The sequence below is a fragment of the Callionymus lyra genome, chromosome 14 (genome assembly GCF_982586985.1).
Source record: "Callionymus lyra chromosome 14, fCalLyr1.hap1.1, whole genome shotgun sequence".
Lineage (NCBI taxonomy): Eukaryota > Metazoa > Chordata > Actinopteri > Syngnathiformes > Callionymidae > Callionymus > Callionymus lyra.
This window is the reverse complement of record NC_141831.1, coordinates 16,130,499-16,142,938: the sequence shown is the minus strand read 5'-3', so window position 1 is coordinate 16,142,938 and position 12,440 is coordinate 16,130,499. Positions and strand designations below refer to the sequence as shown.

At 39.3% G+C, this 12,440-nt stretch overlaps 2 protein-coding genes across 2 annotated transcripts; one reads left to right on the top strand and one right to left on the bottom strand.

Moving 5' to 3' along the window:
- Window positions 1-1,574: 1,574 nt before the first annotated feature.
- Window positions 1,575-9,436, top strand: chm (CHM Rab escort protein). Its single transcript, XM_087807791.1, has 17 exons — window positions 1,575-1,634; window positions 2,065-2,131; window positions 2,220-2,292; window positions 2,379-2,503; window positions 2,576-2,679; window positions 2,755-2,825; window positions 3,999-4,118; window positions 4,188-4,304; window positions 4,366-4,477; window positions 4,564-4,786; window positions 6,307-6,384; window positions 8,000-8,104; window positions 8,162-8,225; window positions 8,288-8,384; window positions 8,574-8,672; window positions 8,770-8,912; window positions 8,968-9,436. The coding sequence occupies exons 1-17, from the start codon at window positions 1,583-1,585 to the stop codon at window positions 9,220-9,222; spliced, it is 1,905 nt and encodes a 634-aa protein (XP_087663917.1). The 5' UTR covers window positions 1,575-1,582; the 3' UTR covers window positions 9,223-9,436.
- A 654-nt stretch (window positions 9,437-10,090) lies between these two features.
- Window positions 10,091-12,386, bottom strand: rps14 (ribosomal protein S14). Its single transcript, XM_087807764.1, has 5 exons — window positions 12,310-12,386; window positions 11,348-11,499; window positions 10,817-10,978; window positions 10,393-10,469; window positions 10,091-10,199 (listed from the first exon to the last, which is right to left on the bottom strand). Exons 2-5 carry the CDS (start codon window positions 11,494-11,496, stop codon window positions 10,132-10,134), a joined length of 456 nt encoding a protein of 151 aa, XP_087663890.1. The 5' UTR covers window positions 11,497-11,499; window positions 12,310-12,386; the 3' UTR covers window positions 10,091-10,131.
- Window positions 12,387-12,440: the final 54 nt, after the last annotated feature.

Below are 12,440 nucleotides of genomic sequence, written 5' to 3'. Positions count from 1 at the left end.
CAAAAAGGCATACATTTCAGAGAATGCTTGGGTCGCTCACCAGTTTTCATGAACGACCTGCACATGTTTTATTTCAGTGTCAGCCTGGTTACTGCTCGATAAATAAAGCTGATGGCTTTTTAGAACTGAAGCTCCATCACATTCATCAGCAGACGTTTAAATGAAAACCACAGATTAACCTTTACATGGCAAATTAAAACCAGCTAAATGCATCACATCGTGGAACTGCGGAGCGTCGCTGGCTCAATTCCAGTGGCTCATAAACATTTACACTGCCGATGATCAGACGATAACACACATCTACGGAGTTGGGCATGGATATTCTGGACTTCATATCTTCTTCTTGACGCTTTCTGTGGTTATTAACAAAAAAGGGAACAGTTTGGCAGCGGATCACAGTGTCCAATCAGCTCTCAGTTCTCATTAACACTTCATACCCGTCCGTTACAAAAAACAACTCTGTCAGAAAAGGCTCCAGCAAATGACCAAAGCATGTTTATCTTTAAACACACTTCAGAGACACAAACAGGAAAGACAGATTAAACAGCTATTTTGCAGTGGTCAAGCTTTTCATCCTTATTTTTTTTACAACGACCTAGACGTAATACTTCATCTCAACTATTTGGATTTTTTTCATCACATCAATGAATGAACTATTTTAACCAGCTGTTCAGCAACATCTGAAGATCAGTGAGGGAGAAACAGGAGAAACAATCTGTACACTTGGCGCCGCATCACACCCGGTGTGTTCCCTTGTCATGTTTTTAGAAACCATGTCTCACAAGGTCACCCTGAAGGAAATGTTTGAAGTTTGGAAACCAGACTTTGTTGAAAGAGAGTTTTGTTTTTTATAAACTTTGTGGAGAGATTTGTGTGTTGTTTCATGTTGGGTGCAATGGAACTCACCAGGGATGTCTAATATAGAAATACATTTGGAATTTTTTTTATCCAAAATAAAATCTTCACTCATTTTTTAATCATGCCGACTATGAGTTGGGATTAGTTTCAGAGTAATCTGTTCCTTTTTAGGGTTAAAGGCCTAAATGTATGTTTATTTTAATGTAGCTACTGGAGCCCAGAGGTCTGCATCTTTACTTCCGTTTTATAACGCTTGATATTCTTTAAACGTCTGCCAGAAACAAGTGAAAAATATAGTTGTTTTTTTTTTTTCTTCATTTTTTAAACTAAAGTTGGAAGCATAGTAGGATTAAAAATGTATCAAAATAAAAAAATAAATAAATGCAAATGGCACTGCTGATGTTATATTTTAAGCACAAGAAAACATTTAATTCCAATACTTTTTTAATTAAAAAATATGATAAAATATGATAAAACAACAGTACAACATATAGTAGGGATAACCCACAAGACAAAGGTTTGCAGATAGTGTGCGAAATATTTGGATTATAAAATGTAGATATAAATAAGATCGTTTTTAGCTCAATGAAATAAAAACGTTTGAGTAATGAAGCAAAAGTTCCGTGTTCAAGATACATTTTTATTTTCATTTCAGTTTCTCTGTGATGAAGCAGGAAGAGGCTGATCGTCACGTGATGCGACGTATTCAGAAGCTAACAACAACATGGCTGCCGAGGATCTACCTTCCGAGTTCGACGTCGTCATCCTGGGAACAGGTTTGTTTATCTACACCCTCAGTAGCAGCACTGACCCCAAATCATGTCGTTTTAATCTCTCTTTCGCGTTCCAACGGCGAAACTGTGCTAAAATCATCTAAATTAGGGCAAAAGCTACGATGATGTTCGTGTTAGCTCAATGCTCACACTCAATTCATTTCCTAGCTGGGCGGCTAGTAGCTAAAACTGATGTCTATTCTCGACTTGAAAATCCTTTTTTATTTCGGTATTGTGGCTTAACAAGCCATAACATCCAATTAATAATGTGACTGTGGTAACTTAAGTTGAAATGTCTCAGTCTTTTTGTTCCTTATTCACAATGTGACAGCTGCTTGATCACAGTGAAATGATGGAAAGTGTTAAATAAAGATGATTTAGCTTCTATTTAAAACGTTTCTGTCTTTGCTTGAAAATTACTTTCGCTCTACAGGTCTGGCTGAGTCTGTGGTGGGAGCTGCCTGCTCAAGAGTCGGACAGAAAGTTCTCCACCTGGACAGGTTTGGACTCTTAATCTGTCAATAGAGTGTTTCAAGTTAAAGTAATAAACAAACGTTGTTTATGTTTGTATTTCATTTATGCTTGCAGGAAGAGTTATTATGCATCAAACTGGGCTAGCTTCACTTTCAATGGCCTTCTCACCTGGATACAGCAACAACAGGTGAGTCTACCTAGTTGACTGACACGTGTACGGCCGCACAACATGTACACTGCTTTGACAGTGGTGTCTTTTCTGATGTGATTCAGGAAAACCCCCATCCAGAGGAGGTCCAGGATTTGTCTGGACTTTTAGAGGACGGCGAGGAGCTGATCAACTTGAACAACTCCGACTCACCTTCCGTCACTAACTTGCAGGTGTTCTGCTTTGCCAGGTGAGTAAGACGCTGTGTTTGAAAAGCTGTTTGAATTGTCAATATGAGGATTTTTTTTCATGCTGTTATCAGTGAAGAAGATGAAGAGGAGGAAGAGGAAGAGGAGGTACCAAAAACAGCAGAACAAACAGGAGGAGGAGGAGAAGAAGGAAGACAATTGGAATGCGGTGATGCAGGTAAGACTCTGCATCCAAATCTTCTATAATGACCCTGGTTCAGCTGACACTGTTAAATTTCACTTTTTGTTTTAGTTGCCGTTACCAAAGAAGAAGAAGAAGAGATAATAGAGAAGGTGGAAGAAGTTGGTGACATACAAGATCAAGTCAGTAACCATTTGTTAAAGAGTCAGTCATAAAAGTTCAGACTTCGCTTAAAAGGTTCCAAATGTATGAGGTGAAGATGCCAAAGGCACAAAGTTTTCTTCTGTGAATTATTTAACCATAAAACTCACCTAAACTATTAGTGAAAATATTGTAGATAAAACACATGTGTCATTAAACTTCATTCTCATGATTTTAATTTCAATTATTTAATATTATTTAATTCGTAGCATTTTGAATTCAATATTAAAAAATTCGAAGCATTTTAAATTCAATATAAAAAAAACAGCGAAAACCAAACGAGTACTGAGTTACTTAATCATACTTACATGCATAAACGATCAGGTGACGTCATCACTGGCGCATCATTTTAGATATTTTCATGACAAAGTATCAACTTTGTTTTAATGTCTGGAGTTTAAACATCTTACACTACATCTCCAGGTGATCTATAGACGTAATGCACTGTACCAAGATGGCCGCCCTGTGTACACACCGCTCTAGTGGGCGGCAGCAGTTGATGCGGCGTCTATGTATATACTGTAGATGTCTATGGATGCATCAGTGATGACGTCGCCTGATCATTTATTCATGCAAGTATGATCAAGTAACTCGATACTGGTTTGGTTTTGTCTGGTGGCACTGTTTAAAAACTTTGTATTTTTTTTTTTTATATTGAATTTAAAACGCTTTGAATTAAAAGGTATTGAAATTAAAATATAACAAATATTGAATAATTGAAATATAACAAATATTGAATAATTTAAATGAATTCAACCTTTTAATATAAAAAAATCAACCATTCAATATTCTGATGGCATTGATTTACATCCATACAAGAGGACTCAATTGTGGTTCAACGTCAATAGTTAAAGGTAAAAACAATATTGCATCAAATGTTACAATTTCTATAGCTTTGATTATAGAGTTGGGTTGGGACATATTTCTGAAACAAAATACCATGTAAAACTTGGCAAGAATATAAAAAATTCACAGTAAACCAAACCCCTCTGCCAGTTGCTCTCACAGGAGTAATCATCTAAAAATACATTGTGTTTACGCTTATTTTAAGATGTATATTTTATAATCTGTGGTGGATGCTGAGTGTAATGTGGAATTTGATCATGGGATCAATACTCCAGTAGATTCAGTTGATAACGAGACTTCTTGTCCAGACCACTGGAGAAGAGCCAGAACCTCTCAAGCAGCCTGAGCTTCCAAAGAAGAAGAAGAAAGTGAGCTACGCTCAGCTGGTGAAGGAAGGTCGCAGGTTCAACATCGATCTGGTTTCCAAGGTAACTGATGCGTTCCTGCTCGGCAAGTGCGCAAGGTTTTCCAACTCATTTACTGGTTGTTCTGTGCAGCTGATGTTCTCTCGTGGAGCCCTAGTGGACCTGCTCATCAAGTCAAACGTCAGCCGCTACGCGGAATTCAAGAATGTCACGCGGATTCTCACCTTTCGGAATGGGAAGGTGGAGCAGGTATGTGCACACGCTCCTCAGGAACACGGATCCACTTTAACTTCCACTCATCTCTCGTCAGGTTCCCTGCAGCAGGGCCGACGTGTTCGGCAGCCGTCAGCTGTCCATGGTGGAGAAGAGAAAGCTGATGCGCTTCCTGACTTCCTGTATGGACGACACCGAGGAACAGCAGGGTGAGCGGATCCAGGTTATCACACCATGTGTGCAAGTCACTCACAAGGGCATCGTGAGAAAAACATTTCTGCTGCTCGTCCCTCAGCCTACAGTGGTCGGCCGTATGTGGAGTTTCTACGTGACCAGCAGCTGGGTGACAACCTGGTGCACTTCCTGCTTTATACTATCGCCATGGCGACAGACGACACATCCACCGAGAGCGGACTTGCATCTACACGCCACTTCCTGCGCTGCCTTGGTCGCTACGGCAACACACCCTTTCTGTTTCCGGTCTACGGCCTGGGAGAGATACCGCAATGTTTCTGCAGGTGAGACACAAAGTTCTGTCCTTAATCTCTTTTCATCCGTCCTCCTCATCTGTTATTGCAATATATTTTGATACTGTAGTAACAAGGATATATTTGTAGTATTGTTGAGTACTTGACTCAGGTGTTGCAGTATTTACAGACCACATGACCATTGATGAAGTCGTAACTGCTTTCATTGGTTTTTAAACCAAAATATATCCAAACATTAAAAGCTGCTGGAGTTGACTGTATCCTCTTGTCCTCAGTCATTGGTGGTATCTTGTGGGAATTAATTAAGCTGTCATATAGCGGCTGAACGTTTATTTGCAACACAGGGTAGTAAATATTTGCCTGTTAATATTAAATCGTTTTTAATAATTTATTTGCTACCTCCCACAAGGAGATCATGCCTTCGCCAGCGTCGGCTGAAAAGTTTCTGAATGTTTCGTCATCCAGTCGTATGGCCTCACATATGGAAGTAAATCAATTCCACCAGAATATTGAATGGTTGAATTTTTTTTTCTTTCAAAAATTGAATGCTTGAATTCATTTTAATTATTCAATATTTGTTATATTTTAATTTCAATTATTCAATATTTGTTGTAATTAATTTCGATTATTCAATATTTGTTATATTTTAATTTCAATTATTTAATATTTTTGATTGGAAGCGTTTCAAATTCAATATAAAATGTTTTGAAGAATTTCAATTCAGCATAACGGTGCCACCAGACAATCCAAACTAGTACCGAGTTACTGGATCATACTTGCATGTATCAACGATCAGGTGACGTCATCACTGCTGCATCAGTTTAGATATTTTCTATATTATAGAATATTATATATATTCTGTTTAAATCCTTTGACATCAGAATCTACTGATTTGATTGTGAGATGTAGTGTAAGATGTTTAAACTCCAGACGTTAAAACAAAGTTGATACTTTGTCATGAAAATATCTAAACTGATGCGGCAGTGATGACGTCACCTGATCGTTTATGCATGCAAGTATAATTAAGTAACTCGGTACTCGTTTGGCTGGTGTTTTTTTTTAAATTTTTATATTGAATTTAAAATGCTTAAATGTTTTAATATTGAATTTAAAAGGCTACAAATTAAAAAATATTGAATAATTGAAATTAAAATGTAAAAAATATTGAATATTTGAAATTATTGTAACCTGTCAATATTTGAAACAATAAATTCAACCATTCAATATTCTGATGGCACTGATGTACTTCCATAGATTTACATCTTTTCCTCTATGGAATCATCAGACCAGCGCCTCCCTTGGGCTCTTGTCAGTATTACTGATTAATCACACAACCCCCCCCCTTGGTTTTTTTTAGAGATGGAGCTGGTCGTTATGGCAACGGTGGCTGTCGACACACATTTGTCAATATTAATGAGCAGAAGTCGCTCAAGGCCAGTTTAAATATCACATGATCAACACTTTTTTGTTTCTAGACTTTTCAAAGTAAAACACTTTAGTTTCCCAACAAGGAGAATAAATTTCACCTCGGTGTCTGTTGTGTGTTTCAGGATGTGCGCCGTGTTCGGAGGAATCTATTGTCTGAGACACTCGGTCCAGAGCCTGGTGGTGGACAAGAACCTGAACAGGTCAGTTGTTCTTGCCTCCGTTACGTTGTTGCCTCGCTGGCTAATTTTTTTCAGCCGGTGTCCCCGCTCTTTTACTTTGTAGAAGGAAGCTTTTTTAAACTCATCCTTGTGCGATTCAGGCGTCTTTGGATAATTTATGATGTGTAAAATATTCAATTTATGGAGGGGAAATGAACATCATAATTTAACCTTTGCAGCTCTTCATCACGTTGACTCTCCTCCTCCTCCTCCTGCTCTTCTCTTTTCTTTCCCTCGTCTTTTCATCATTATTTGCTGCCTCGTCTGCTGCGTGAGGTCTTGACGGATTGACTTCTCCACGCGTGTAGATTCAGTCTTCATATGTCGCCGGCTGTCACGGTGACTTCAGCCCTGAGCGTTGTCTCTTCATTGTTCCTCCGGAATCGGAATCTTTGACCTCTCGGTCACGTGGGCGCTCGCGTCTTGAAAAATGACGCAGCGGACTAGTCAGCCGTCATTTACAATGGTTAGTTGGGACGAGGCGAGTGCAGACTCTCTGCCGTTTGACCTTCTGCTGCTGAACTCTGGTGTCAGAGGTTATTGATGATCCTCACGCGCATCATTATCCCCAATAATAGCCTTCGTCTGTGTTTGTGTGTCAACCTTGAGAAGATTTATTGTTTCTGCTTACAACTGCACCCAAGAAGTTGAACGACATGATGATTTTATTAACCCTGGAAGTGCCAGTGATGAAAGCCACACAGATAATTCATCGTTTTCCAGGTTTCTTTTGTGGAGGTAGATCAGTGCCATCAGAATATTACATGATTAAATTAAACAACAAAACATTTTTAAATGTTGAAACTTTTCAGTTCTTTACTAAAATGTTTTTTTAAGCATTTCATTGTGGAATAATAATTTTAACATGTGCATATTGAAAGATTGATATTGCTTTTATTTAATAATTAAATTCAATAATGTCTAAATTTAATTAATATTGATACATTTATTTATTTTATTAAATAATTGGAAAATAATTTAATTTATTTCAAAACGCATGTATTGTCTGCTGGTACCATTTTACCAACATTAATACATTGACTTTAAAAGGCTACTAATATAAAATAAAAATATTGAATTTCGAATTTTATATATATTTTTAATTATTGCAATTGGAATATCAAACTCTTTTTACTTTTTACTATGTACAATTAAAAAAAAAGTGTTACTTATTTAAAAAAAAAAACTATTCAATAATTAAAAACAAGATAAACCTTTTAATATAGAAAATATTGAATTCAATTATTCAAACAAAATGATTAATGCTTACAAATAATTAAATTAACAAAACCCTAAAAGTTCAATTCAATCATTCAATATTCAGGTGGAAATGATATGCGTCCGTAGTATTCATCTGCCTTTGTTTCTCTGATTTTCTCATTATATTAAATTTCATTATTAAGGGCACTTCTTGTCTTTCCTTGTCTCAACCTATTGAACTGAAGAAGCTTCTCACTCTCTACCCAATAGACTAATGTATGAAACTTTCACCAGCAGTTTACACCAATGAGGCTTCATGAAGCTTCATCCATACTCCATAACAAGAGCATCTCCTTTTTTCATGAAACATCTGCTTCGTCATTCTGTCACTCTTTAGGTGCAAAGCTGTGATTGACAGCCGTGGGCAGCGAATCAGCTGCAGTCATTTCATAGCGGAGGACAGTTACGTGCCTGCGGAGAAGAAGCCGACGACGAACACCAGGTAAGGATCACAGATGAGTCTGTGACGACCACGTTCTGATCAAAGCCATATTTCCAGGTCTCTTTCACGTGCAGTTCTGATCACGGACGCCTCAGTTCTGCCCAGCGACTCGGAGCAGCAGGTAACGAAGCCTCAGCGATACATTTTCTATTCAAAAAAACCTGACATTTGTTTCTGCATCAGGTTTCCATGGTGACGGTTCCTCCAGAGGAAGCGGGTCGTCCCGCGGTCCACATGGTGGAGCTGTGTTCGTCCACCATGACATGCATGCCGGGAACATGTGAGATTCAAAGTTCTTTGTCACCCTGTTATAGCTTCTTTTGACAATGTAAACGTGTCCTTGAAGGTGTCAGAGATCGATGTTTCCTGCTGACGCCGCTCTCTGATTGGCGAGTCGGTGGAGCTTGAACGCTGTTAAAACATCATTCATCTGAATAACAATATTGATGAGCTCACAAAATCTCCTCAGATTTGGTCCATCTCACCTGTCAGTCCACCGGCTCCGCCCACGAGGACCTGTCGCCACTTGTCACCCAGATGTTCCGGACACCCGAGTCACTCGACAGAGGTAGTCCTCACCAGTCAAACCGTCCTTTTCACTTGGTTCCTCAGCTTCAATCCACTTTACTCATCCAACTACTGATTGAATTCTTTGATCGCTGCAGAAGCTCCGTCCGTCCTGTGGTGTCTCTACTTCAACATGGCTGACGGTTCATCAGTAGATGTTCAAGGTCATGACCTGCCGTCAAACATCTACCTGTGCACTGGCCCTGATGGAGCCCTGGGACATGAACACGCCATTGGACAGGTGAGGACACATGCATAGTATCCTGTGCAGATTTTAATCTCATGTTGATCTTCAGGCCGAGTTCATCTTCAAGAAGATTCTCCCTGATGAAGAGTTCTGTCCCCCGGCGCCTAATCCAGAAGACATAATCTATGATGGGGAGAACGGATCTACGACGGAGGAGGAAGGAGGGGAGCACAAACAGGAGGAAGAAGCGGAGTGCAAACAGGTGGAGGAAGTAGGGGAGTGCAAAGAAGAGAAGGCGGAGGAAGGAGAGCACAAACAGGAGGAGGAAGAGTCGGAGCAGCGCATGTTTCCAGTTGAAGAATGAATTTAACATAAGAGCCAAACTTGACAATGATGCCTTCGTTTATTTAACTTTTTATTTTTCTATGTTTTATCTGATCTCTGTAAAAGATTAAAATCATGAAAGATCCCTCAACTTGGGAGTGAAAACGTAATTCAAATTTGCATTCACATGACCTACTTAAAATTAAAAAAATTCCTGATCTAGAAAAGTGCTCCGAAAACTTTAAAAGCAATCTGGCATTTTTGAAAACTTCAGGTGGATTTTGTCTTTTGTTCAGTGTCCATACAAAAAACATGGGTCTGGGTTACTTTAAATGCAAAAATGTCCCATTACAGTTCTTTAAAGGCAGGAAATCAGAAACGTAATGGATCAAATCATGCTCTTGGGGAAGTGTTGCAACAATGAGTTATGATCTGATGTTAGAATGAGCTTCTGAGTGCTTTTGTCAAGCAACCAGCGTAGCTTAGCAGTCGCACACATACCCTCACTTAGCGTTGCTGTCAGTGGTGGTAGACTACCCCGTACAGGGGTCTCAAACCCATCCAGGAAAGGGCCAAGATGGTGCCAGTCAAGCACACAAGTTAACCAGGCATTGACTGACACAAGCAGCAACTGACTTATAATCTTCAGACAATGTTATAGTTCAACTGTGAGCTTGACTAGTGATCCAAAAACTGCACCATTTTCTGGATGGGTTTGACACCCATGAGGTAGATCAAGTAAATCCTAATTTTAAACTAAATTAACCTCAATGTCCACACAAATAACCCTAACTTAAACCAAATATTACTAATCAATCACTGCCCTCTGGTGGATTAAAATGTTCTGTACTTGCGAGAATCTTGTGACTTTTCCAAAAAAAGTAATCAAAGAAAGACCAACACAGAACGACAACTGAATGTGTTTATTTTGAGAAAATCTTGCTGCAGTTTACAGACGGCGACCGCGACGACCACCCTTCCTCCTGGTCGAGTCTGACGGGATCGGAGTCACGTCCTCTGTAACCGCAAGAGATTCACGTTAAGAGTCAAGTGTCACCATTGCTTCACATTCACTTTAATCAAGGCTTAATATTCTTATTTTCACACTGAAATACAGTTATACATAGAAAGTAATCAGAGCCTCTTTGAAATTAAACTGTAGTTTGAACCACTTTGAAAGAAAAAAAATCCAGTTTAGGGTTCGACTTACCAATGCGTCCGATCTTCATGCCGGAACGAGCCAGAGCTCTGAGAGCAGACTGAGCTCCTGGACCAGGAGTCTTTGTCCTGAAACATGAATATTTGTTTTAAAATTCCATTAAACCATCGTTTCCAGAGAGACAATTTCATGACATCTCTATTGCATGGTATTCAAGGAAAACTTAAAAATCACTCAACATTTGACTGGTTTATGCCTAAGAAAATGGCAAATTAAAAAAAAGATAATTCACCATGAAAAACAATTTAACAGCTACTCAACAAATGCCTCTGAAACATTTAAGTGGAAAGAAAACGCTGATTTTAAAGAAGCCAACATTAGTTTCATTCATTCTACTTAAAAACTACAGTTACTGCCTGAAAAAAAACACTTAATCGGAAAGAGATTTTGGGACGATTGTATAACATGACCGTACCTGTTTCCACCGGTGGCTCTCAGCTTGATGTGCAGAGCTGTAATACCCAGTTCTTTGCAGCGCTGGGCGACGTCCTGAGCTGCCAACATGGCGGCGTATGGAGAAGACTCATCTCTGTCGGCCTTCACCTTCATCCCACCGGTCACACGGCAGATTGTCTCCCTGGATACGAAGATTTAAGCATGAGGCACATTCATTGTGGTCTAAAACCTAAAAATAAAGGCTGCCAGATCTGACCAGGTTTAACTAGAAAATTGAAGACTACAAATCTGACCTGAATAACTATCAAGGATGGAAAACAAATGCATGTAGAATTTTTGGGAGATAAGTTGAGACAAGACAGACCATTTTAATATCACTTTAAATGAGCTCATCGAGAGGATTTCCATTTTACCGATAGAATAGTTTTAAAAACCTATACTCATTGAACATTTCAGATAGTTTTACACATACAATCGACCGAATCATCAACTCCTCACAACTTGCATGATAGACATTCCATTTTACATTTTGTAAAAGTGCATGACTTACTTTCCGGAAAGATCGGTGACATGGACGAAGGTGTCGTTGAAGGAGGCAAAGATGTGGCACACGCCAAAGACGTTCTCTCCATCAGCCACCTGAGGTCCCAAACTGATGACCTGCTCCTCCTTCTTTTCTTTACCTTTGCGGGGAGCCATCGTCTAGAAAAAAACACAATAAAGCAAATAAGACTTAGTGTTGACAATCACAGCAGCTGTTAATGCACATTACTGGGGAGAAAAGTGGTGCAGCAGCTACATTAGCTTCAAGGCTATCAATCTAGTGACACTACCTAGTGACACTGTGATTCGAGGCATCACTACTACAAGAGTGTTTGGAAACGCATCACAAGAAACTACTACACGACAGATCAAATTAAACAGTTATATTGCCAACATCTGAAACATTGGGTGTGAAGACATACTCCACACGTTGTGTAGCATTTGGGATGACGGTCACATGGTGTCAAACTCCTTACATTTAAGACGCTACAACTACATTATTGGAACGTTTGCCTCGCCAAAACTAAATGTAACATTACATTGATGTTAGCTTAGTTTAGTGCTGGATTAACCCTGACTTAGCCTTTAGCTACGAAGAGCTAGCTACAGCATGTTAGCGTACGGAATGTACTTCCGTCGCAATGATGTTTTACGAACATACCGACCACGCTTTAACATTCGAGTGTGTTTTACACACATGGAGACATTGTTCAACACACTTCAGTCACGATAAAACACGTTTAAATTACCGAAACCCTCCGTCAATACGTTAAAAAAAAAAGTAAAATGGCGACGTGTAGCAGCAAATACGCAAACCCAACAAAATCCAACTGCTATATCAAAATATCACATACATTTTTAGTTCAGGCAGCAAACTAAACTTCACTTTTCGAAGTGGCGTGTTATTTGCGTTGAGGATGAGCACATTAACACGGATGATTATGGATAAAACCTGCGAGATCTACCTACCTCTGTGTGTCTTTTAGCAAGCAGAAACTAGAAAGGAACGAGTTTCCGCTTCCGGGGCTAAAGTTGAGGCGATCCTGGGCGGGAAAGTAGAGCTGCTGCCATCGTGTGGTAGGACTAATTATACCTTTTTT

Coding starts and splice junctions, on each gene's coding strand:
- chm (XM_087807791.1), top strand. CDS start 1,583: ATGGCTGCCGAGGATCTACCTTCCGAGTTCGACGTCGTCATCCTGGGA. Junction 4,478..4,563: donor CGACACCGAGGAACAGCAGG/GTGAGCGGATCC, acceptor CTCGTCCCTCAG/CCTACAGTGGTCGGCCGTAT. Junction 8,105..8,161: donor AAGCCGACGACGAACACCAG/GTAAGGATCACA, acceptor CCATATTTCCAG/GTCTCTTTCACGTGCAGTTC.
- rps14 (XM_087807764.1), bottom strand. CDS start 11,496: ATGGCTCCCCGCAAAGGTAAAGAAAAGAAGGAGGAGCAGGTCATCAGT. Junction 10,470..10,816: donor AGAGCCACCGGTGGAAACAG/GTACGGTCATGT, acceptor TTCATGTTTCAG/GACAAAGACTCCTGGTCCAG. Junction 10,200..10,392: donor CATGAAGATCGGACGCATTG/GTAAGTCGAACC, acceptor TTGCGGTTACAG/AGGACGTGACTCCGATCCCG.